This window comes from Acomys russatus, chromosome 23, assembly GCF_903995435.1.
Source record: "Acomys russatus chromosome 23, mAcoRus1.1, whole genome shotgun sequence".
Taxonomy (NCBI): domain Eukaryota; kingdom Metazoa; phylum Chordata; class Mammalia; order Rodentia; family Muridae; genus Acomys; species Acomys russatus.
Window position 1 is genome coordinate 52825469 of NC_067159.1, and position 24225 is coordinate 52849693.

General features: G+C 40.0%; 2 protein-coding genes across 3 annotated transcripts in view; one reads left to right on the forward strand and one right to left on the reverse strand.

Annotated features, from left to right (window-relative positions):
• Fubp1 (far upstream element binding protein 1) overlaps positions 1-24225 on the forward strand; it is a 909332-nt gene that overhangs the window by 852716 nt on the left and 32391 nt on the right. The window lies entirely within an intron of this gene.
• On the reverse strand, positions 1414-10619 carry Dnajb4 (DnaJ heat shock protein family (Hsp40) member B4). The gene is made up of 3 exons (XM_051166050.1): positions 10191-10619; positions 3013-3581; positions 1414-1792 (listed from the first exon to the last, which is right to left on the reverse strand). Exons 1-3 carry the CDS (start codon positions 10399-10401, stop codon positions 1559-1561), a joined length of 1014 nt encoding a protein of 337 aa, XP_051022007.1. The 5' UTR covers positions 10402-10619; the 3' UTR covers positions 1414-1558.

Consider the following 24225-nt stretch of genomic DNA (forward strand, 5'->3'; position numbering starts at 1 on the left):
CATAGAATCACTTATTCATGTAAGCCACTGAGTAGATATAACCCGGATGCCCAAAACGCCGATGAAGAGATAAACCAAGTGGTAGCTACCCAACTACATGGTGTGGTACTGAAGCCAGAGTGGACCTTGAAAACAATGCTAAGCTAAGTGGGTGGCATCTAATAAGAGAGCCACATGTTGACTGATTCCATCATATGATATACCTAGGTAAGAAAAGTCCATCGTGAAAAGCAAGGCTGGGAGGGGAGGGGCTTCCCATGGGATTACACAGTGTGTTGACTGCACAGTTCAATGACTACACTAATACAACCGTGCACTGGAAGGGCGGTCAGAGGCTGGGGTAAAGTTCCATGATCAGAGGCCTTCCATGGGCAGGGGGCTCTCAGTCAGTCTCCAGCACCAAAAGGAAGGAGGGAGGTTACTATGAATCTAATGAGAATTCTATTTCAATAAATCCATGAGGTACATGCTTATTCTAACTGACACTGAATTTCTATATCCCTTCACAGGGATACCATATTTAGGGCCCAGGATACCATACATATTTATGTATAAATATAATCATTCTAAAGACTTTTACAAAAGAATTTCATAACATCACCTTTGATAGACATAAAACAGAAGGCAGAATAATTTTTAAATGTAAATATATTTAAAAAATTAAAACACCTAATAAAAGCAAATCTATATACATGAAAAAGTAAGATATTTATACGCGTAACAGCTGGTAGCAACATTGCCCATAAACAGTGGTGTCTATTCTGTTCATAATTTGGTTTAACACCATAGTGGTAGCTCACTGTTCTTAGGGAAATTATATAAGGTACATACATATACCATATTATGAGGAAGTTATAGAAGACTGGAAATGGAAAATTGATGCCAAGTAACAGTCTTGTCTCTAAAAACAAAAGTTATTAAACAAATATCTTAAACCAATGAACCACAAAATGAGCTTATTAAGTTCAAGATATATAGTCAACTTGCATAAAATTACAGGTGGCCATTTAAAAATGGTCCGTTTCTAACATATCAGTAACTCAGGCTGTTGGGATTTCCACAGGAGATGAGCTGTCATTCATTTTCTTTTCATGAAGAGGTTTGCTTTCAGGATGTCATAGCTATGTCGCTAAGAAATGTTACAGCATGTTGAGAAGTCGCAATGGCAAAGTGTGTGCTCTGAAGGGACCTAGGCTGTATGTGCACCTGACTTTGGTGTTTACTCTCTTCCATGTATTTGTGTACAGTTAAGAACTTTAATCACACCAGCCATTTAAAGTCACACACACAGTACAGCACTTGGCCAATCTAGTACTTATAAATGAAATACTGATAACGTCTGATTCGGGAGAAGTGAAATACAATACAGTGAAGGACTTTTCTCTTCGTCTCTACTGTAAAACTCCACTTTGCCTATTTGACCCGTGTCTATTCATGCAATTTAATGAGCCCTCAAAAGAGTTTACACATCTTTATACAGAATTCACATCAGTCAACTGCCAGTACTTTTATATTTTTAGTGTCTTATCAAAATATGGGTAACAAGGGTCTTCTCATTCTATGAGGCAGGAAGATGCTTCCTAAGGATCTCTTTGGATGATGCAGATATGACGTCTGGGAAGGACACATCAAATTCTACCAGTAGGTCACCACGTTGGTCGGGGTTTTTTGGGAACGGCAGCCCATATCCAATAATTCTTCTTCTCATCCCAGGTTTCACAATATCACTGATCGACATAGGTATGTTTCTTCCATCCATCGTTGGCACATTAATTGAGCAGCCACACAATGCCTAAAGTGCACCAAATAAAATGAAGTTAATAAAGTTCCAAGCTGAACAAATATAAGATCATTCTGGGCAATAAAGGGTAACACCATGAAGGTAAAATGGTAGCTTCCAAAGGATTGCAACAGTTATGGAATCTTCCCCTATTCTGGAAAATCTGTTCAGGAGAAGCGTAAGCAGAGATGCTCCCAGATACAGAAAAGAGAGAGAAAGGAAGGAAGGACATTTCCCACCCTGCCTTAGGAGTGAACAGCTTAAAGCTGACAACATTCAAGGTGCAGAAAACTAACAGGAGAAAAGGGGACCTTTAGACCTGAACTGAACAAAACCGGAGCAAAGCCTACTTCTCTGGAAGACCGTGGAGTACTCCTAGATGCCATACAGTCCCTATGGGACTGTACAGGGCCACAAGCCAGGACCACCTTCACAAGTGTACAAGGAACTCAGAAACATACGCACAAACCAGCAATTACAATGGCGTAGAGCATGAGCAAGAAGGGGACAGAAGGGACATGACATCGTCCCCTGGTCGACTGCGTCTATGAAGTGCCTAAACTAAGCGAGGGCTGCACTAGTGGCGGGACTGGGGCAACACAAAGGGAGGGCTGAGAGGGCTCACACAGTGTAGCTCTGACACACAGAGAATCACAACAAGGTAATAAGAGCAAATGCAGGGAAAAGAAAATATATTTGGGGGTGGAAGCTATATTTCTGCCTTTTAAGGGAGTCTGGAATGTGAGGCAGGGATATATTGAGGCATTTATGAATTTACGCAAGGACATGACCCCGTTTCATGGGTAACAACTAAATTTGAGAAGCCGTGCAAATAAGGACTCAAGGACTGTATTAAAGTGGCAGATTCATGCACTATGTATGCTTGTTATACACACTGTACTCCAAACCAGGCACTCCAGAGCAAACCGTCTAAGTGGACTAAAGAGGTGGGATTACCACTGCAGACCTCACAGAGCACAAGCAGAAATGTGAGTCGAGCTAACTCATCACCAGTCACGGATCATATAATCAAGCTTGCATTTAAATGGTTAATATCAGCAATTAAATTCAGAAACTATGTCATCATTCATAAGAGAGATGTAATGGTAGCAGTTTCTAGAGAGTTGTTAGGAGGAACAAAATATGCTGAGTGCTGGAGAAAAACCAGCTCCTGCCCGACAGCTCCCTAAGATGAACCAGCAGCACACATGTCTTTGGTCTTACTAACTTACCTCCCGTAAACTAATTTTAGCTGTATAAACTATATTCGATCCATCTCTTTTAAATTTGGGGTGCTCTTTGTCTTTAATAATAAAAACAATGTCTGCTGGGATGCTATTTGGTGTTTCGTCGCCTTCCCTCGGAAAGGTAATCTTGGTGCCTTCTTTCCACCCTTTCTTAATCTCAATGGTGAGAATTTTGTCCTCAGATCTGTAGCTCCTCCCATCGGGGTTTAATCTTTTTCGAGAAATCTTCATCCGTTTGGTGCAGCCACTATACACTTCTTCAAGCGATACTCTAAGTTCATGAATGATGGGAGGGTCTTGTTTGAGACGGGAGGGTCCCACGGAATTCCGGTCCCTTGGATATCCATTCATGCTGAACCCAAAGGCACTAAAGGGATCTCCATCTATCTCCATTTCTTCAGAATCCCGACCTCCACCCATCCGTCTTCCGAAGAAAATTTCAAAGGGGTTGGAACCTCCGAAGAAGGCTGCAAATGTGGCATGGGGATCTCCATGGAAGGTGTACCTGAAGGTCCCTCCTTGCCCATCGGTCCCTCCTGCTCCTCCTTTCAAGCCTGAGGGAAGACATAAGCATCATTAGGAGGAAGGCTGTACCTCTACACAGTTGGCCATTCACAAACTACTGCGGATAAATGGTACCACCCATGGCCTGAAGCATCACCCTGATTAAACCCAACAGCTGCACAGCTGAAGCTCCGGCCCAAGTTAAAAGTTCAGCTTTCAAATCATTCTTCCAAATTCTTTGCTTTAATAATTTCTTCTCAAATCTTTGTTTCAGAATAAATATGAGAAATAAAAGTAAATTGAGACTTCATTACCTTAAAAGCACTGTCCTAGCATACTCAAGTATTATAAATTTGAGAGTTTTAAAGATACTGTTTGAAAAGACTTAAGTAATCAACAAAAAATCCAAATCCTACGTACCATCATAACACATATAACCAATAGTAATATCATTCATATTAAGTAGCTTTATTTCAATCCTTTTGCTCTCTTAAAGGTTTTTATCATTTGAGTTATGGGAGGCATGTGGGTCTGCATACGGTTCTGTGCACAGGGGTGCAGGTGCCCGTGAAGGCCGGAAGCACCACATCGGCTGGAGTTAGTTATAGAATGGTGGTGAGCCTTCTGATATGGGTGCGGGAAAGTGCCCTCCAGTCAGAGAGAGCAGCAAACGCTCCTAACTGCTCAGCCACCTCTCTAGACCGGTGTCTTTTACTGTTTAAGAACTAAAATAGAACTCTTTTTACAGCAGCAAGAAAAAAAAATTCTAGTAAAGAGAAGTGTGTGAAAAATGTTTGTGTAGACACGAGATTATCATCATCTTAGATAACAAAGCTTCGTAGGTCTATCTTGTCACACCCTAACTCAAAGCATTGAAAATTAGGACTGAAAAAAAGAAAGAAAGAAAGAAAGAAAGAAAGAAAGAAAGAAAGAAAGAAAGGAAATTAGGACTGAAATCAAGAATCGCTAGGTTCTTAACATGCAACATGGACTAGTTATTTCTGTCTGACAACCCACTTCAGACAACAGTAATAATACCTTTTGCCCAAAGTTCAGCAGAGTGATATGTGACTGACAAAGATTATATATATTTAAAATAGCCTTTTTTTTTTAAACCACATACCAATGAAAGGTTCAACTAAAACCTACAAAACAATATAGTGATGTTTTATGAGGCCAAGCCTGGCAAAGTCTCTACCATTATAAGCAAAGCTTCTGGAGGTGCCTTAGAGTGACCCTTAATCAAGAAAGTAAGAAGGAAAATGAAGATTATAGGACTATGGAAAACTCTAGTTTAAACTGGGATTCTTATATCCCAAACTGAGTAATTTGAGGGCAGGGAGTAGATGTTACTATTTTTGCATTGTTTATGCATATGGGTTCAAAATGACAGGTTCTTCAGTCTATTGAATGAAGAAAATCAGTTAATTCTTTTTAAATTTTTCTTTATTATTTATACAGTATTCTGCCCACATGTGCATCTGTGCCCATGTGGTGCCCACATGAGGCACCAGATCTCATTACAGATGGTCGTGAGCCACCATGTGGTTGCTGGGAATTGAACCCAGGACCTTTGGAAAAGTGGTCAGTGCCTTAAACTCTGAGCCATCTCTCCAGCTCCATCAGCTAATTCTTAAAGTCCTCCTATGCTGAGGATCAGCCTAAAGAAGACAAAGCAAAAGCAAAATAGCACATGAGGTTCAATCACTGTAAATGCCAAGGAGACATATGTGTGTGTGTGTGCTATGCCATCCAACAGTCTCAACTAACATCTAAATTTTTACCTTCATCCATGAATAGAAATCTGAAAGACCAAGAAAAGCCTAATATCTCTCCCCTCCCTCCCTCCCTCTCTCTCTGTCTCTCTCTCTCTGTCTCTCTCTCTCTGTCTCTGTCTCTGTCTCTCTCTCTCTCTCTCTCTCTCTCTCTCTCTCTCTCTCTCTCTCTCTCTCTCTCTCTCTCTCTCACACACACACACACACACACACACACCACAGCAGGGGGCGGGGCAGGCAGAGGATGGTAGGGAGAGAATATGAATGGTAAATTCAAACAGTAGTTGTATAAGCAGAATGACAAGTGTGAAGAGGAGAAAGAAGCTCCGTTGATATGCAGCTCTTCAGTCATTATAACTTTTGCTAGTGTGGCTGTAACTCCAAATGTGAAAAGTTAACAGCAGACTTTCTTATATGATATAATGAGTCTAGAACTCAAAGTCATGACAAGGAAACCGAGTGAGCACTTGAATTATTTCAGTGACTGTGACTCTTTTCTCACAGATTTCATAAAGAATAATAGAGTTCACCACTTAATTGAGTTGTGTGAATGAGTTTGTCTATTCTTAGCCCTTTAAAAGGCAAAAATCTAAATGCTGTGGACACATAACAGAAAAGAAAGAATAACATGTTCAGTATTACATCATAGGTTTGGCTTTTCCCTAAAACCTCTTCCTTTGCTCCCAAAAATGGTAATTCAGACAGTATTACAGTCTGTGAGAAAATTTACACACAGCCTGAAGTGACTTACTCATCAGAGCTAACAAAATGCAGCCTTGAGATTTTCCTAGACATCAAACGGTCAACTATGGAGGTCAGATAAAGAATGAAGCTACTTTAATAATGAGAAAATCGTACCAAAATGCCACTGTATTATGATATGAATTGTTTGCTGTCTCCTGCACTGCGGAACACTCGCATTCTAACAAGCACACCATCAGCCAGCCAGTTCACCCTAACCCTGTACCTACAACTCCCAACAAAACTCTCAATGCCCAGCTGGGTTCTCTCTGCTCTATGAAGTGGTTTCTAGACACTGTCTAGCCGGGGATGGACTCCAGATCCCATATCTGCCCAGCCTTTAAATCAACTAACCAATTTAATACGCATAAACTACATTGTCAGGATACTACCAATAGCAATGACTTCTATTGGTTAATCTGACCAAAAAAGAAAGGAAAAAAAGAAAAGAAAAGAAGAAGAAACACTGGAAAAGAATTGGAATTGTAAAGAAAAATGTGAAGGACTCACTAGCTCTTCTTTAAGGAGGCTTAGTGTATAAATTTTTTTTTATTTGTAGCAAGACTTCAGAGCATTAGAACAAAGACCATTAAACAGTTGAACTCACAAGAACTCAAGTAATTTATGTATCTTTAGGACATAGAAAATAAAAAGGTGCAGCAGAATAAATGTATTAAAGAGAATAGTAACTAGATAAAGGCTAATATTCTAAATACTTAAGTTTGAACACATCAAACTACTTTCAGCATCTGATAAAAATTACTGAGTAAGCAATAATCTACAAAGAAGAAAGAAAAATGTGTTAAAAAAAAAAAAAAAAACCAGAACCCTCTAAAGGTGTGCTTGGAGGAAATGTCTTATTTTATCTTTTATATTTTAAAACTGCCTTTCCGTACGGTCAGTTGGCCTGTGTGGCACGTGTATGCCATAGGAGGCATGTAGAGGTCAGAGGACAACTAGCAGGAGTCACTTTGCTGCTCCCACAGGGATGAGTCCACAAGCACCTTTACTGACTCTCTGGCCACCTCAGAGAGCCATCTCTTTGGCCCAATAGAGAAAACAAGTTTAGTACAAACCTCTGTTCCTCTATTTAACCAAGCCTTTCTGCAGTTCCATGGTTATTTTGAAATGTTTCAGTATGTGAAAAACTAATTTATTATTTAATATGTAGATAACATTATTAATGAACAAAATTAACTTGTACGCAGCTCAGCTGTGATTCATTTGTGGTCAGCACAATCCATTGGTGGATGTTTCCACCATTCTCAAGAGCTCTCTGCTTCTTCACAGCACACTCCTAGTCCTACCTCCAGCCCTAGGCAAGCCAGCTCAGCTGTCTCTACAGCACTGTCTTTCCTAGACATTTCACAAATTGAATTACATAATACAATTGTCTTTTATATCTGGGCTCTTTCATTCAGCATATTTTTCAAGGTTCATTCAGTTGTGACATATTTCATTAAACGGGTCATTTTAATTGGTAAAATGTACCCCAATGGAACACACTTCTTGTTTGTTACCTGGGTGGCTAGACCACGTGACTTTTGGATAGTGCTGATGCAGGAGCCTTCATGGTGCTGCTGTGAACAACCAGGCACATATCTTTGTATGAGCAAATGCTTTCTCTTATTTTGTTTTTCCCTTTTATAGATTCCAAGGAATAAAACTACTACATAATATAGTAACTTTAAAACAGTTATTTTATTCAATTTTTTTAAAAAAACAAAGCATGTTAAATTTCAGATGTTAAAAGAATTCTGCACCTTGAACAAGCAGTATTAATGGTTCTCTTGCTTCTTAAATACAGACATTTAGAATCATCTCATGCGCTTCTCAGCTGATAGCTCCTTATTTCTCTCTCTAGCTCCAAGAGTACCAGTGGGAGGGTGGTGACCTAGCTAGTAAAGTAGTGCTTCCGCAGTCAGAACCTAGTGTTTTGTTACTCCTGGAGAGGCCTATGGACCAGGACTATAAGCACAATGAGAAATATAGAATATTTTCTGCCAATTTTAAAATTCTCAGAATGCCACACAGAGTACTTACAGGAGACTTGGGGGGGGCAGATACTGAGGATTGAGAACAGGGGTTCCCGCATGCTTAGCAAGAGTGACACTGACCCTATAACTACGTGCTATCCTACCAAAGGGTTAAAACAAAACAATCAATCAAACAAACAAAAAAACTGGACATTTTCTGTGAAGGAAGAATTCTAAAAGCTCAACAGTTTTCATTCATCCGTATTTTCCAATAGCTAATAACCACAGAATATTTCTGAATAATATATTTCAATGCTTTAAGAAAGCAATCCTGCCTCACACTCCTTTTCTGCTTAAAGCACTTATCTGGGCTAAGAACATCTAGAACAGGAAAGACCCAGGACATACAGATGATCGTGATTTAGTTTTTGAAAATTCAAGTCACTAGTAGTGATCAGTAAGGAAAAAAAAAATCAAAGTAACGGAGGGAGCAGAATTACTCAGGAAAAGCACTGCCAAGAGGAGACTATAAGAATTAAGAGTACCATTAGGTGACTGAAAAACTCTGAAGTCAAACGTGTTTAATAAACCCACACCCTACAGAGGTGCACTTGAGCAGTCCATAAGATGGAGCCAAGTCACCTCCCTTTATACAAGTGGCTTCTGTGGGAACTTACAGAGCGCCCCACCTTCGCAAGAGTGGCCAGAGTGCGGGCAGTGTCTCAAGAGCCCGTGCACTCCTGAGAGGGCACATCGTGGCAGCCTCAACAGTGTGACCATGCGGAATGCAGTGGCTCAACTGTGCACGTCTTGCTCTTTTCGGTCCCTCACTTTGTAAATACCTGACACTATAGATGTGCACCACAAGCAAAGGAGGCAGCAGCATAAACTTTTAATTCTTGGGACTCTGAGCAGAAACTAAAGCAGGAGTGACCTGGCTCCCATCCCTGCTCTGAGCTGCCAAGTTAGCTTAACGCAAAGTTAATGGTCACTGCTTGGCTCTGTTTGGATGATTTATTTCTAATCAAGGAAATTTGGTGTTTAAATGCTATAAACAAATGGATTCCATAGCCACAGTGACTTAGAAGACATTTGGGAAAAGTAATGAAAAAGTACCTTAGTCCCAGCTTTATAATTTGAAAACCCCAGAACTCACATGAATTAACACATTGTTGTTGCTGCAGCTGCTGAGAATTTAAAAGTCCTACTTTATGGCCACATTTCAGGAGACACTGGACAAGCCTGTGTCCCGATTCAGATTCATAAAAGGGGATTCTCCAAGGGCTCCCATGCACTGAGCTCACCAAGTCCTGCTCTCAGAAGGCAAGAAAAAAAAAGTATGGCCGAGGGAAAGGGCAAGCTGTCACACTTTCCTCTTGACCTAAACAGTACACTTCCAAAAGGAACAGTTAACTAAAAGAAAATCAGTCAGTACTTCAACTAGGTGGCCATTTTAGGTTAAAAAAAAAAAAAAAGCAAAAACAAAAACCTGAGATCTTATTCTTTCTGGCACAATATTACTGTTTACAATTAAGCTAAAAACTTGTTCTGGTATTTTATGACATCAGGGAAATTCTTTCCTTTCTAGGCAGATTGCCAAAGACAACTAGAAGCTAAATGCCTGTGCCTTCTGCTTCTACGACACACCACTCTGTCTTGTTCAGTCTCAACTAGCGTCGCTCTAAAAAGGAAAAAACTAAAACAAAAAACAAAAACAAAAAACAAAAAACCTTCTTGTATGTTTTGTATGTATGACCCAGATTTTGAACTGCCAATCTTAAGATGTTAAATGACTGAAGACTCTGTGAATTCTAGCAGAAAAAAAAAAAAAAAACCTATTAAAAAAACAAAACAGGTTGCATAAGACTTTTAATCCATTCACGGGCATGGGAATTTAAGGTTTCTTTTAAAATATAAAATGCTAAAACCATAAATCTAACAGTCGAATATGTATAATACAATATTCTTTAAAAAAAAACAAAAGACAAACATGAACATTCATTCATAGCTCGTTCAAATAATCAAGGATTAGCCATATTTTTTATGTTAATTTTCTTTTGATGATCTAATTTAATGATAACTAGAAAGCTGAGAGGATTAAAAAAAAAAAAAAAAAAAAAAAAAAAGATTAGATTCCGAGCCAAAGGAATGGAAGTGTGCAGCTTACCTTCTTCCCCAAACTGGTCATATATCTCTCTCTTTTTAGGGTCACTCAGTACTTCATACGCCTCTGCGACCTCTTTAAATTTTTCCTCTGCTTGAGGAGATTTGTTCTTGTCCGGATGAAATTTGAGGGCTTGTTTTCGGTAAGCTTTTTTAATATCTTCATCTGTAGCTCCTTTTTCAATTCCCAAAATGCAATAATAGTCTTTCCCCATTCCGAATGCCTTGAAATGAACTTAGATTTCCCTTTGTAAAAGAAAACAGCGTCCCCAGGCTTAGCAACACAATGATTCTGAGAAAATAAAGCAAGCTGGGTATTTTACAAGTTAAAGCAAATCAGCAATTGCTCAGCTGCGTCCCGCGGCAGCAGGCAGCGTCTCTAATCCCTTCCCCAGCAGTTCACTTACAGATAAATGTACGCAGCAGCGCCAGAGGCGGCCTCCCTCTAGACCCTCCCATTTCACTACGTGTCTCTGTACTTTCTAGAACAGCAAATGCTACAGGACGTCACTTTCCCAGCGGCCTCTAGGCAAAGCGCTGGGCTGTGTCTCTCCTCCTCCATCATTAACCATTCCCTCTCCTTGTCTGTGGCTCTACCATTTTACCTGTCCTGTGGATTTAGCAGACCAGTATTTCAGCACAGAATGCATAACCACACACATTTACTCCATTAGCGGTAAAAAAAGCAACAGAAATAATTACAGCCATTAGGCATCTTGTGTTGAAGTCATTACACAGAGAAGCTCTGAACCTACTGTGGGCATTCTAATTTCACTTTCAAGTTAGGCAGCTGTAAAGCGTTCACAACTAAATATGGTGTTTACATTTAAAATCTTCAAATACTTTGGGTTGTTTTCAAAAGTCCTGTGCTCTAGCCAAGGCTACACAGAGAAACCCTGTCTTGAAAACTCAAGAAAACAAACAAACAAAAACAAAATAAAATTCCTGTGGTCTATCAGTCTGAAAGGTGAGAGAGTCACTATATAAAATTTCACATGTTAAAAAGGCTGTTGTAAAATTGAAGAGCAGTATTTGAACATAAACAGATGACTTAGGAAGGAGTTTAAGCAGGCTTTTGGGGGTAATATGTAGTAACCCATTATTTGTAAAAGGTCACGGCCAGCATTCATTTCATACTGCAGGGGACTTGGGAAGGCTCAGATTTCAACATGCTCACTTCAGTGTGGATCTCACCCACACTGGACCAACTTAAAATCTGGATAGACTATTAAAAAGAGATAACAACTACTTTAAAAACACATTTCTCCTAATTTTAAATATGTACTTAGTGACAAAGATTTTTTTTTTTTAAAGCATGAGGGAAATCCTCCCTATCTTTTTAGTATTCATGACACTATTAGTATATCAGAAATATTAGTATATTTCCTTTTAATCCCTTTAAAAAACAGTTGTCGCTATTTGCTGTAATGATTTTTTTGTTAACAAAGTTTAAATCACTTTTGCATTTACATATCATTTTATGCTTTCTTATAAAAGGTATCTTGGACATAAGAGAAATATTTTGAATGTAAATAACTCATCTTTTATCTCTTTACGGTTTTTCAACCTTTTTAAAAAATGTTTTTTTTAAGAAATGTTTCCATTTCTAGGTGAGCACTGAAACTCAAGGCCTCGGCCATAGCTACTAGAGCAGCCTTCCACCGTTGTACTCCAGCTACCATTTTGACACGATCTTGAAAAGATAGGTCACTAAGACGATGTCCAAAAAACTGTACTCAACTCAGAGCAGTGTGGCCGGCCGGCCCTCTGCGTGCCAACACTTTGATGGTGAGGCACTTCTGAAGGCTTCATTGAGCAGACTTGGAGCCTGTGACTTCCTGGCTCTCAAACTCCCCCCACAGCATCTTGCTGCTGGGAACCTCTTCCGTCCTCCTACAGTCACACAGCTTAGGGAGCTGGTCTCGTGTTATCAACAATCATCAGTGTCCTTCTTTTTCAAACCCAAAGAACCTGGGAGAAGGCAGCACCAAAGTCACCATGAGATTGCTATTTTGAAAATGAACACACCATCACACTCAATTATAAGCATCAGCTTGCTGATACAGGCGTGTGTTTGTAAATACGGGAGAGGATATGAAGAGAAACTGCAATTAGTAACTGACTCATTTTCTCCTTAAAATTAAAGGCTAATGTATTCTTGTCCAAGTATTAAATTAGGACTTGGCATTTAAAATGTTTATTTTACTACTAACTGGCAAGACACCATGAAGCTAGAGTTATCCTCTTTTTTATTAAAAGTAGGTAGGCCTGGTGTTCATGCCTGCAATTCCAGGCCTCAAAGGACTATGAGTTTATTGTTCCAAGTATATAAAAAAGCTTAAATGTGATTATTTTATCAACATTAACAGCAATAACGCTTTCATGCATAATAGTATGTAGAAATGAAATGTCACTTAATTTTAATGATACATGGGCCAGAATGAATTAAAAAATTTAAAGTTATTTATTTTGTTCTTGGCACTTTAATCAAACTTCCTTACATGGGATATTAGGCTTTAATAACTATATAAAACTTATCTGTACAGAAGACAGCACTGAAACTCCAGACACCTAGAAGTATAAACATCACTCAACTGATTCCATTTTCTTTTAATTTTGTTTTTATTCCTACATAACAATGCAAACCTTAGCTGTTGGGATGGCTAACACCACAATTTCCAGCCCTCAAGAGAGTGAGGCAGCTGAAGGTCAGCCCTAAGCTACACAGTGAGCTCATGGCCAGCCTGGGCTACATAGGGAAACCCTGTCTTAAGTCACAAACCATCCTCAGTCTACTGGGAGAGCAGAGACATGAGCTGATCTCTAGGACTCCTCAGAAAAAATTAATTTTAAAATTAGGTCACTAAGAAGGCTGAAGTAAGGAATGGCAAATTTTAGGCCAGCCTGGGCTGTAGAGAAGACACTGTCTCTAATTAATTAATCAATCAATCAGCTAACATAATCTCAAATACCTGAGAACGAATTAATATTTTACTGATGCACTTGTTAAAACCTTTTTCTACCAATACTTAGTTTTTAAACGGGTCACGTTCAGAAAATCATGACCTCCAGTCCCCTGCACTTTCTACCTCAGGACAAGCAATTTTATCCTCTTTTATCCTGTGTTCCTACTCATTCTGATAGCTGAATATCTAACCTCAAATCTACATATGTCCAATGGTCATTACATCTTTCAAGGTAGTCAGGTATGGCAGTGTACTGTAGTTCTAGAACTTGGCAGGCTGGGGCAGCACGGTTACTGTTGACTTTTAATGCTATGCCTGGGGCATAGAGTGAGCTACAAGCCATCCTGGGCTACACAGCAAAGTTACAGCTTATTTTAAAAAGAAGAAAGAGGAGGAGGGAAAGTAGAGAGGGAGGGAGCGAAGGAAGGAAAGGAAGAAAGAAGGAAAAAAGTTAAAAGAAAAGGTTTACCTCTCAAGTGTGTGGTAAAATACTTGTCGGCCATAGATAAGACTCTAGGTTTAATCCCCAGGGGACAGAAGGAAGGAAAAGGAAAGGCAGAAGGAAGAAAACCCATGGCGATACTAAGTAAGGACCATTTAATCCATGGCTTACAGTAGTTGTTAAAAGCACATTCTGGAGTCAAGCCTTTCTGGGTTAGAATTCTGGCAAACCAGTCACCCGCTGTGCGGCCTTGGATCTAAACCCTGCATTTCACTTCCTTATCTGTCAGTATCAACTTTATAGGGCTGGCATGCACTGTATTTAAATATGGATAACACTAGGAAGATTAAACATGTTATTGAGGGAAATCCAACAACTTTCTTTCAGAAGACAGCCATGTCATGTGTAATACTCTTACTTAGAAAAGTGCACACACACACACACCAAACATGGTGGCAAAGGCAGGAAGATCTCTGTGAGTTCAAGGCCATCCTGCTCTACAAAACAAGTGCAGGACAGCCAAGGTTACACAGAGAAACCCTGTCTCAAAAAAACTAGAGAGAGAGAGAGAGACTGACTGACTGTTCAGGCAGCAAACTGTCTCTGTCATTTTTTCCTCTTATTATTAAATTAGGAAAGCTGCTAACCTGTACTTCCTGTTTACTCAGGTAATTAATTAATTAATTATGCAAATAGTGCCTACATGTCAGAAGAGGGCACCAGATCTCAGTATAGATGGTTGTGAACCACCATGTGGTTGCTGGAAATTGAACTCAGAACCTTTGGCACAACTGCCAGTGTTCTTAACCTCTGAGCCATCTCTCCAGGCCCCCAGGTAATAAATTTTACTCCTTCTCAAGTCTCTGATGGGGTTGAAGACCAAATAGTTGAGTGTCACAGTTGATCCTAGTTGTTTGGGGATTGAGATGTCTTTAGGTCTAGATAGATGTTTTAAGTTGATAGAGATGAGACATGATAGATATTGAGTTACATTCAGAATTTTAGATTGACCAAGATAGGAAAGATGTTTTCCTCAAGGTTGGCAAATACAAAGGGCCAAAACACTATGAGTGTAACATGAATGTAATTCCTGAATGCTCTCTGGTTCTTTTGCTGCATGCAGTTTGTTGTAGGTAGGTGTGATAATATAGATGTATATGTAAAATTTTTAATTAAAAAAAAAAAAGAGTTAAGAAAGTTCAGTGGCCCCAAATAGCCCGAAAGCTTACAAGTGAAAGTACAGAGATAAACACTAGAAGCAACCAGTTCCTAGCCCAGATCGGCCTAGAGCAAACGCCTTTGGACCCTCTTCATCACAGCTGCTGCTGTCCCACCTCGGGGTCCCTGGACCTCATGAATGTAAAAGCTTGCTTTTTACATCTACAATTGACTTAAGTTCAATAAAGTCTGGTACAAAGCAAGTGAAATTAATCACGAAAGTACTACTCAGTTGGGCTGGAGAAATTGGCTGGTTAAGAGTACTTGCTTTTTCAGAGGACCCAACTTTGGTGTCCAAAGCCCACATGGTGGCTCACAACTATCCATCTCCAGTTCCAGGGGATTACATGCATGTGGTGTGTATACATGCATGCAGGCAAAATATTCATGCACATAAAACTGTTAAAAGTGCTGTTATTATGTTGGTTATGAGACAACTACAATATGAAAGAGCACACAATTTGAAATGAGCTTTGCTCAGTGGTTAAGGGCGCTTGCTACTCTTGCAGAGGAGCTCTATAACTCCAGGTCCAGGGGATCCAGCGCCCTCTTCTGACCTCTGTGGATACTGCACACATATAATGTGCATATAACATTCAGGCAAAGCACTCATTTGCATAAAATAAAAATTAAGCAGGGCATGCTTTAATCCCCTACTTGGGAGGCAGGTGAGTCTAGAGGCCAACCTGCTCTACAAAGTGAGTTCCAGAACAGCCCAGGTTGTTACACAGAAAAAACCTGTCTCAAAAAACAAAAGACAACAAAAATATGATAAAAATAAAACTGCATTACGAAGCATATTAAAAACTTCTAAAGTAGTTCAGGTATAGTGGCACACATCTTTAATGTCTGTGAGCCTGAGGCCACATGGTCTACATAGTGAATTCTAGGACAGCCAAGCTATATAGAGACACAAACAGAATTTACTAGAGTTACTGGGGAATACTATCCAGAAATATTTTGTGCTTCAAAACTTTCTTGAATAGGAATATAGTTAATTATTTTTCTTTTGGGGGAGTACATAACTAATTTATTCATACTGTAATATTTAAATGTTTTCAAGTAACAATTAGCCCTTCTGTTACTCTGTTAAAGGAAGTCACCAACAGTTTACTAGGAACTTCAAAACAAAAAGGGAGCTAAGTATACTTTTCTAGCAACTTGTGATCTACTTTATGAATAGTGTTCCTGGGGCTGGGAAGGAATCTTATTAGGAAAGCACTGAGCAATCCCCAGCACCCTCATACAAGCCAAATGGCAGATACCTGTAACTGCTGAGGAATGTGGGAGAGGCCCCAGAGAGAGCAGATTCTGGGCAATTGATTGCTGGTCAGTCTGCCTAAAAAGCAGCTAGCTCCCCATCAGGAGTTCAATGCCAATCTCAGATACACACTGAGTTTGAGTCTAACTTGGGCTACATGAGAATGTCTCAGAGAGAGAGAGAGAGAGAGAGAGAGAGAGAGAGAGAGAGAAGAGAGAAGAGGGAAAGAGAGGAGGAGGAAGACGAAAAAGAGGTGAGCCTGGTCACCATTCTATCCTACAGTTGAGTGTTTAAGCAGCACCTGAGCCTACACTAATCAGTGCCAAGAATTTTGACGTCACTTTCACCAAGTCTGACCGTGGATTTTCATTGTCTGTTCTGCTCCCCACCTGGTGCAGGAATAACCTGACCACATACATACAGCTTATTATTAAATCTGTCTTTGGAGAGAAAAAAAAACCAGCTCCAGGTTCACTGAAAGACTTTGTCTTAAAAAATAAGGTTGACACTTTGGAAATCTATCTGGCGCTTTCTCAGAAAAATGGGAATAGGGCTTCCTCAAGACCCAGCTATTCCACTCCTTGGAATATACCCAGAAGATGCTCCAGCACACAACAAGAAAATTTGCTCAACCATGTTCATAGCAGCCTTATTCATAATAGCCAGAACATGGAAACAGCCTAAGTGTCCCTCAGTAGAAGAATGGATAAAGAAACTGTGGTACATATACACTATGGAATACTACTCGGCTATTAAAAACAAGGAATTCCCGATTTGTGGACTAGAAATTATCATGAGTGAGTTAACCCAGAAGCAGAAAGACTCAAATGGTATATACTCATATCTGGGCACTAGCCCAAGGGGCATGTCCCATGAAAGTCTTCACTTACCAGGAAAGTGGGTCAGGGGGGAGGACATCCTATTGGGACTTTAGGTGAGAGAAGCATGGGAGAATGGGGAAATAGAAGGATCCAGAGGGTCCTAGAAACCTACAAGAACATTATGATGGGTGGAGCTGGGCACCAGCCAAGGACAATACGTGCAGTAAACTTCGAACCCCTACCCAGATCTAGCCAATGGACAGGGCATTCTCCACAGTTGAGTGGTGAGTGGGGTCTGACTTTCACAAGAACTCTGGTGCCCCATATTTGACCACATCCCCTGGATGGGGAGACCTGGTGGCACTCAGAGGAAGGGCAGCAGGCTACCAAGAAGAGACTTGATAGCCTATGAGCATATACAGGGGGAGGAGGTCCCCCTCACTCACAGTCATAGGGGAGGGGAGTAAGGGGAAAGCGGGAGGGAAGGAGGAATGGAGGATGCAAGGGCTGGGATAACAATTGAGATGTAATACAAATAAATTAATAAAATATTTAAAAAATAAGGTTGAGAGTGATAGATGAAGACATTCATTGTCCTTTAAAATTTTTATAATACTTTATATCATTTTTGAAAGCTATATACATATATATGTATGTATGTATGTATGTATGTGTGCATTATATATACATATACGTATATGTTTATTTTCAACACCAACTTAGGTGGCCAGAAGAAACTGGGATTTCTAGATTATTTTAAATGGATTGATATGTGCTTATAATGCTGCATGTTAAAAGATGACTGTGAGCAAGGCGAGGTGGCACATGCCTGTAATCCCAGCACTAGGGAAGGCAAAGGCAGGTGAGTTCAAGGCAACCTGGTCTACAAAGTCCAGGACAGTCAAGGCTACACAGAGAAACCCTGTCTTAAAAAACAACAAAAAAATCACTGTGACATGTAATCAGCATACAAATGATCAACAAAACACTTTACATGCTTTTGGGGACACTAAACCTTTAAAATCAGGGTATGCCCACACTTCACAGCATCTCTTCTGACAGCCTGCCATCAACATGTGGCATCAGACAGGGCAGGTCTAGTGAGTCCCGATGACCAGGTTTCAGCCTCTTAGACTATAAACTTACGTATATCACACACGTACATCATCTCAGATACATACCTGGAAAAATCTCTTAGGTGACTAAACAATCTATTTTCAGGGGCTGGAGAGATGGCGCAGAGGTTAAGGGCACTGATTGTTCTTTCAGGGGTCCTGAGTTCAATTCCCAGAAACCACATAGTGGCTCACAACCATCTGATCTGATGCCCTCTTCTGGCCTTCAGGTGTACATAATAAATAATAATAACAATAATAATAAATCTTTTTTTAAAAATCCATTTTCAATCACAGAAAAGCATTTCATATCATTTTTTTTTTTTAAAGATGAATGGATTTAAAACAAAACTCAGTATTTATGGTACTGGTAATTGCTGTTATTTACACATGCTCCTGGGTCAGAGATTTAGCTCCGTGGTAGAGTACTTGGCCATGGGTTCAGTCAGTTTGGGGAAAAGTGGAGTCAGGGGAGACAAAATTACAAACCAAAACAAGCAAAAAACCCAAGCCCAAACTAAGGCAACACGCACGCTCAGGCAGGAGGCACTTGCAGATGTTCAGAGTAAATTCACACTAGGAAACAAACTGGCTCTTAGTTTCTCCATTTCTAGAGTTTCTTCTCCTCGTGAACAGGTTGGAGCACATCTTTAATCCTAACACTTGGGAGGCAGAGGCAGGCAGATCTTTGTGAGTACGAGGCCAGCCTGGGATATACAGAGAAACCTGTCTCAAAAATAATGGGTGGGGGGGGGGGCTGTACCTCCTAAGACAAGTAGTGCATAGTACAAGGAAATAAACACTTATCACAAAAGGAGAGGCAGGTAAGGAGAGGGGTTACCCCATAGGAACACGAAGCTCTTGGCCAACAGTGTGACACAGTGACTGTCCTGAAAGATGTTTAGCTCGCTAAGTATTTACAGCTATGAAATGATTTAATTTAAATCTGAACCAAATTTTACTATAAATCACATTAAATCCATGCAGGCATAATCAAACTGAGGCTACTAAGGAGACTTAACCACAATTCAAAGACTTATTACAGCTACCAAAAATAAGTAGTATGCTATTCACCAAAATGAGCAAACCAGCCAGGTGTGGTGGTGCATCTGCAATGCCAGCACTCGGGAGGCAGAGGCAGGAGCTCTGTGAGTTCGAGACCAGCCTGGGTTACAGAGCAAGTCCAGGACAGCTAAGGCTACACAGAGAAACCCTGTCTTGAAAAAAACAAAAACAAAAACAAACAAAAAGAGCAAACCAATCCTACAGTACTCACCAACACTATAAAACTGGATTATTGGCTGCTTAATTCTAAATACAATGAGCTCAAACTACTGTTTTTGCTTAGAGAGCACAGATTTTTTAAATTAAGATATCAAAAATAATTGAAATATAAGTGGTGAAAATGTTTTTAAAATATAGCCTTTATTAGGCCAACAAGATTGGTTTAATAGGTAAAGTTGCTTGCTATCAAGCCTGATGACCTGGGTTCAATCTCCAGATCTCACATGATGAAGAAAGAAAAAGTACTCCCACAAAACTGTTCTCTGACCTTCAATATTTATGCCATGGCGCGCGCGCACACACACACACACACACACACACACACACACAAGTGCGTGAGCGAACATAATAAAAATTAAACATGTAGTCTTTGTTAAGCTCTCTGGATTAGATCATTGTTTGCGTCATGAAGGATAAACAGTATAGAAGGCAGTCACTGGCCCACGAAAGGTTTCCACTGTAAATACATAAGGTACCTACTGCCTACCATTCCTTCCACCAGAGAGTGGTAGAAATGAGCAGTTACAGCCAGGACTAGATGGCCAACAATGACTGGACAGTAATGGCAAATGTTTGCTGACTCTCATGACTTGCATGACAAGTTACTCCTCATGAAGGGATTTTTAAAAAGCACTAAACAAAACCAAAAAAAGCCTGCTTTTTGCACAATTCCTTTAAAATATATTTTATATTATAAGCCCTCAAAAAGTAAAAGTCAGCATCTTTTGCTTGGCTAATGGTATAAATAATATCTGTAGTCTGACTCTCAACCTGGCCATGCCTGCTGGGGGCGGGGCACATATAATAAATACAGGAATTCTTGGGGGTAAGCTGAGTTATTCTTAAAAGGTAGTGTATGTGCTGTAAATGGCTGAGAAAGGCTGCTTCGCAATCAAACAGTTTTGGTCAGTTGATCATTTTCACCTAACTCATGAATCCTGACTATAACTAACTGGCCATTTCCCCAAAACCAGACTTACTTTCTCCAGCTGTGGCAGATGCTGAGTTACCACACTCTGAGTCATTGCTCCTAAGGGAAATACAGGCACCTGCGAGTGTCTGGTCAGATTTTCATCAAGCACCTCTCTTTTCTAGGCATTCCTACTGAAAGATTGCTATTTATGTTGTTAACTTACTGACATTAACTCATAGCCAAAAGCAGTGTAAGTCACGCCTGATGAACTTACATAGCACACATTTTCTCCATCAGGTACATCAGAGCCGCCAATACTTAGAAATAGAAGCATTTCAGCATTGTGTTTGGGATTCATTCAATGATGAAACTACTTTTTAAAAAAAAATCAACAAGAGTGCAAAAAAAAAAAAAAAGTTATACTAAATAAAGTCTTAAAAGGACTTACTTATAGTAAAGAGCTAAAATGAGAATACAAAAGACCCGAGGCTGGAGCAATGGTTCGGGTGCTGTGCAAGTGTGAGGCCCTGAGCGCAGAGCCCCACCACTCAGACAAAAGCTGCCAGGCTGTGTGCACCTTCATCCGGTGCTGTGGGAGCAGAGAGAGCCAGGGAAGCTGCAACAGCAAGCTGCAGGCTCTGTAAGAGATCCTACCTCAGACAGAGAGTGCACATTTTCACCTCTAGCATGTGCATGCACACCCACAAATTAGGTAAATGAAAAATGTAAAAGAATGCAAAGCCTTTCTGTTCAGCTTGAAGCTGGTGCGTAAGAGTCACATTGCTACTCTGCATGTGTGCATCTTCAATGACCCCAATCATCTTGAAAATTCATCTGGCGATAAATATAAATTTTGTTAAGTAGGCAAATTCATAAATATAGAATTGGCAAGAAATGAAGGTTAACTGTCTAATGATGTGCCACTACCAATGAATTATTATCAGGGAAAAAAGTTTCTGAGCAACAGCAGTGGTGGAAATCCCTGCACTAAATGGTACGCCTTTGACCTATTTGTTATATATAAAACGAACGTGTCAACCTTTACTCCAGAAACTCTCCACGGAGCTTAACTTCTGCCTTGAGCCCCAGCCTGAGCGTTGTGCTGCTGTGGACCTGACTGAGCTGAGGCTCCTCATCCACAGGTCACCAGATCTCAGCTCTCACTTATTACCCTACACAAATGTGTGCCCTTTTCACTAGGCTGTAATGTCCCAGAGGGACCTTCCTCCCTCCCTCTTGCTCCCTCCCTCTTGCTCCCTCCCTTTCCCCCTCTTGCTTTTTTCTACCAGAACAAGACCTTTGCTTAACACACTGATTAACTTTTGTTCAATGAACAGAAATGATTAACTGCAGAACCTAAAGTAAGATGTTTATCATAAAGGAGAAACTTTAGATTCTGCATAATTTTTCAGCCAGGTAAATGTGCAGGTTAGGAAGGCTAAGGGATGCTGGTCTCTAGGCTGAACGAAGGTGTGCACAACTGTTACTAATCAAAGAGAACGTAAGGGTATGACGTCTGAAGGGAAAGTCGAGATATGTGTATATATATGTTCTAGTTGTTACTAAGCCCCTAACTGTTACAGAGACAGTGCCTTAAGGGGCTCATACTCTGTTGAGAATACTACCAGAAACAGAAAGAGCCAGAGCTTTAGCGTGTAGTGCTTGGGGCCAGCTCAGTGACTTGGCCAGGGCTGAGCTCTTTACTAGGGTTAAAGATGACAACAATGGGCATTCATGACATTATTTACACTAGGAGGTAAGTGTTTGCTAGATGAATGACCTATCTATCTGATCATTAGGCTTTTCCCATCCCAATCTTTCAATCCACTGTCTAACGAATTACAAAGTTTTACTACTAGACTGATGGGAATAACTGTATGAAAGGAAATAGAGACTGGACAAAGTGACTCATGATTCCCTGACTTTATATAGACTAAAAGCACCTTCAAAAAGGGGGCACTGTTACTGTTTACTGGGCATGCCCACCGCCAGCACAATGCCCAGCTTGTTTAGGGGACTGAACAAAGAGAAGAATTCCTGCATACCTACTAGGTGTCAATCGTCATATCAATGTCAACTTCAAGGTCAACCCGGGTCACACAAGACCCTGTCTTGAAACTAATAAAATAAAATACTACCATTTGACTCTGAAGGAGAAGTAGTTATATCCTCACTTGCTACAACTAGACAAAATGGTGTAAGAAATCACAGGAAAACAGGAACTTCAGATGCTTTGTGTAAAAACATTAATTCCATTTTCCTCTCAAGTACACGTCTCTTTAAATACATTCTCAAAATGAAATGAAACCATCAATTAACAAAAACAATTTTAAAAAGCATAGCGAATCAGAGGACAAATTCTAGAATTATCATAGCTATAAATAGAAATGGAAATGTCTCTGTGTTTGGTGGTGCACGCCTTTAATCCCAGCACTTGGGAGGCAGAAGCCAGCCTGGTCTATAAAGCGAGTCAAGCACAGCCAAGGCTACACGAAGAAATCCTGTATAAAAAAACCAAACCAAACAGTTATCCCAAGTGAGTCTTAATCTCATATGAACCCATCTTAAGGATTTCTCTGGGAAAGATATTCAGCTTTCTAAGAATCTAGCTCCAGAAGAAAATGTTAGAAAGTAAAAGTTCTACTTGTAGATTTCTAGGACCCTCTGGATCCTATTATTTTGCTGTTCTCCCATGCGTCTCTCATTTAGAGTCCCAATAGGATGCCTTCCCCTCTGTCCCAGTTTCCTGGTAAGTGAAGGCTTTCATGGGACATGCCCCTTGGGCTAGTATGCAGATATAAGTGAGTATATACCATTTGATTCTTTCTGCTTCTGGGTTAACTCACTCATTATGACCATTTCTAGCTCAATCCATTTATCCACAAATTTCGGGAATTCCTTGTTTTTAATAGCTGAGTAGTATTCCATAGTGTATATGTACCACAGTTTCTTTATCCACTCTTCTACTGAGTAGAACAATATGATAGGCAGATTTGGGCCCAGGGGTCCCGCTCAAACTAAGGCACCAGCCAAGGACAATACAGGAGGTAAACTTTAAACCCCTTCCCAGATCTAGCCAATGGTCAGAATATTCTCCACAGTTGAGTGGAGAGTGTGATACGACTTTCTCACGTACTCTGGTGCCTCACATTTGACCATGTCCCCTGGAGGGGGAGACCTGGTGGCACTCAGAGGAAGGACAGCAAGTAGCCAAGAAGAGACTTGATACCCTATGAGAATATATAGGGGGACATAATCCCCCTCAGGAACAGTCATAGAGGAGGGGAATAATGGGAAAATGGGGGGGGGAATGGGAGGATACAAGGGATGGGATAAACATTGAGATGTAACAAGAATAAATTAAAAAAAAAAAAAAAGAAAGAAAGTAAAAGTTGATGTCCTGATTACAAAACGAGACGATTTGAGTTCTACACATTGAATATGTGAATCCATAGTTATCTAAATATTAAGGCATGAACCTCTGGAAAAGTCTTTTTAAAACATATGGCTTCATACAAATTTCAAAAATTTCTTAAACTGTCTAACTGCTCTTTTTAGGACTCAACTTTATGGCACTTAGAAAATATATTTTCTTAAAAAGTTCAGATAAAAAAATAAAAGATTTGTTTATATTCTGCCTCCTTAGCAATACAGCTAGAACTCATCTTTAAGAAGCAAATGCTCGGGGGTAGAAAGATGGATCAGTGGGTAAAAGCACTGGCTGCTCTTCCAAGGGACCCAGCTTCAGTTCCCACTACCCACACTGCAGCCCTCAATTCCAGTTCCAGGGGATCTGACACCCTCACACACACAGACATGCAGGCAAAACACCAGCGCACATTAAAAAACCCAAATGCTCAAATACTAGATGTTGAATAAATATGTGTAACATGGAGCAAATGTTATCAAATGTTTGAAAATATCAAAAAGATACTTTTTATTAATATTTGGAAAATATCCAATGTATTAGCAATAAGAAATAAAAGAAATACTATTCTAGTTTGAATCACAAAGCTGGT

Excerpts from the sequence above, each read along its gene's own strand:
- Dnajb4 (XM_051166050.1), bottom strand. The coding sequence starts at position 10,401 with ATGGGGAAAGACTATTATTGCATTTTGGGAATTGAAAAAGGAGCTACA. Across the intron at positions 3,582-10,190 it reads TGACCAGTTTGGGGAAGAAG|GCTTGAAAGGAGGAGCAGGA; the intron begins GTAAGCTGCACA and ends GTCTTCCCTCAG. Across the intron at positions 1,793-3,012 it reads CTAAAATTAGTTTACGGGAG|GCATTGTGTGGCTGCTCAAT; the intron begins GTAAGTTAGTAA and ends GGTGCACTTTAG.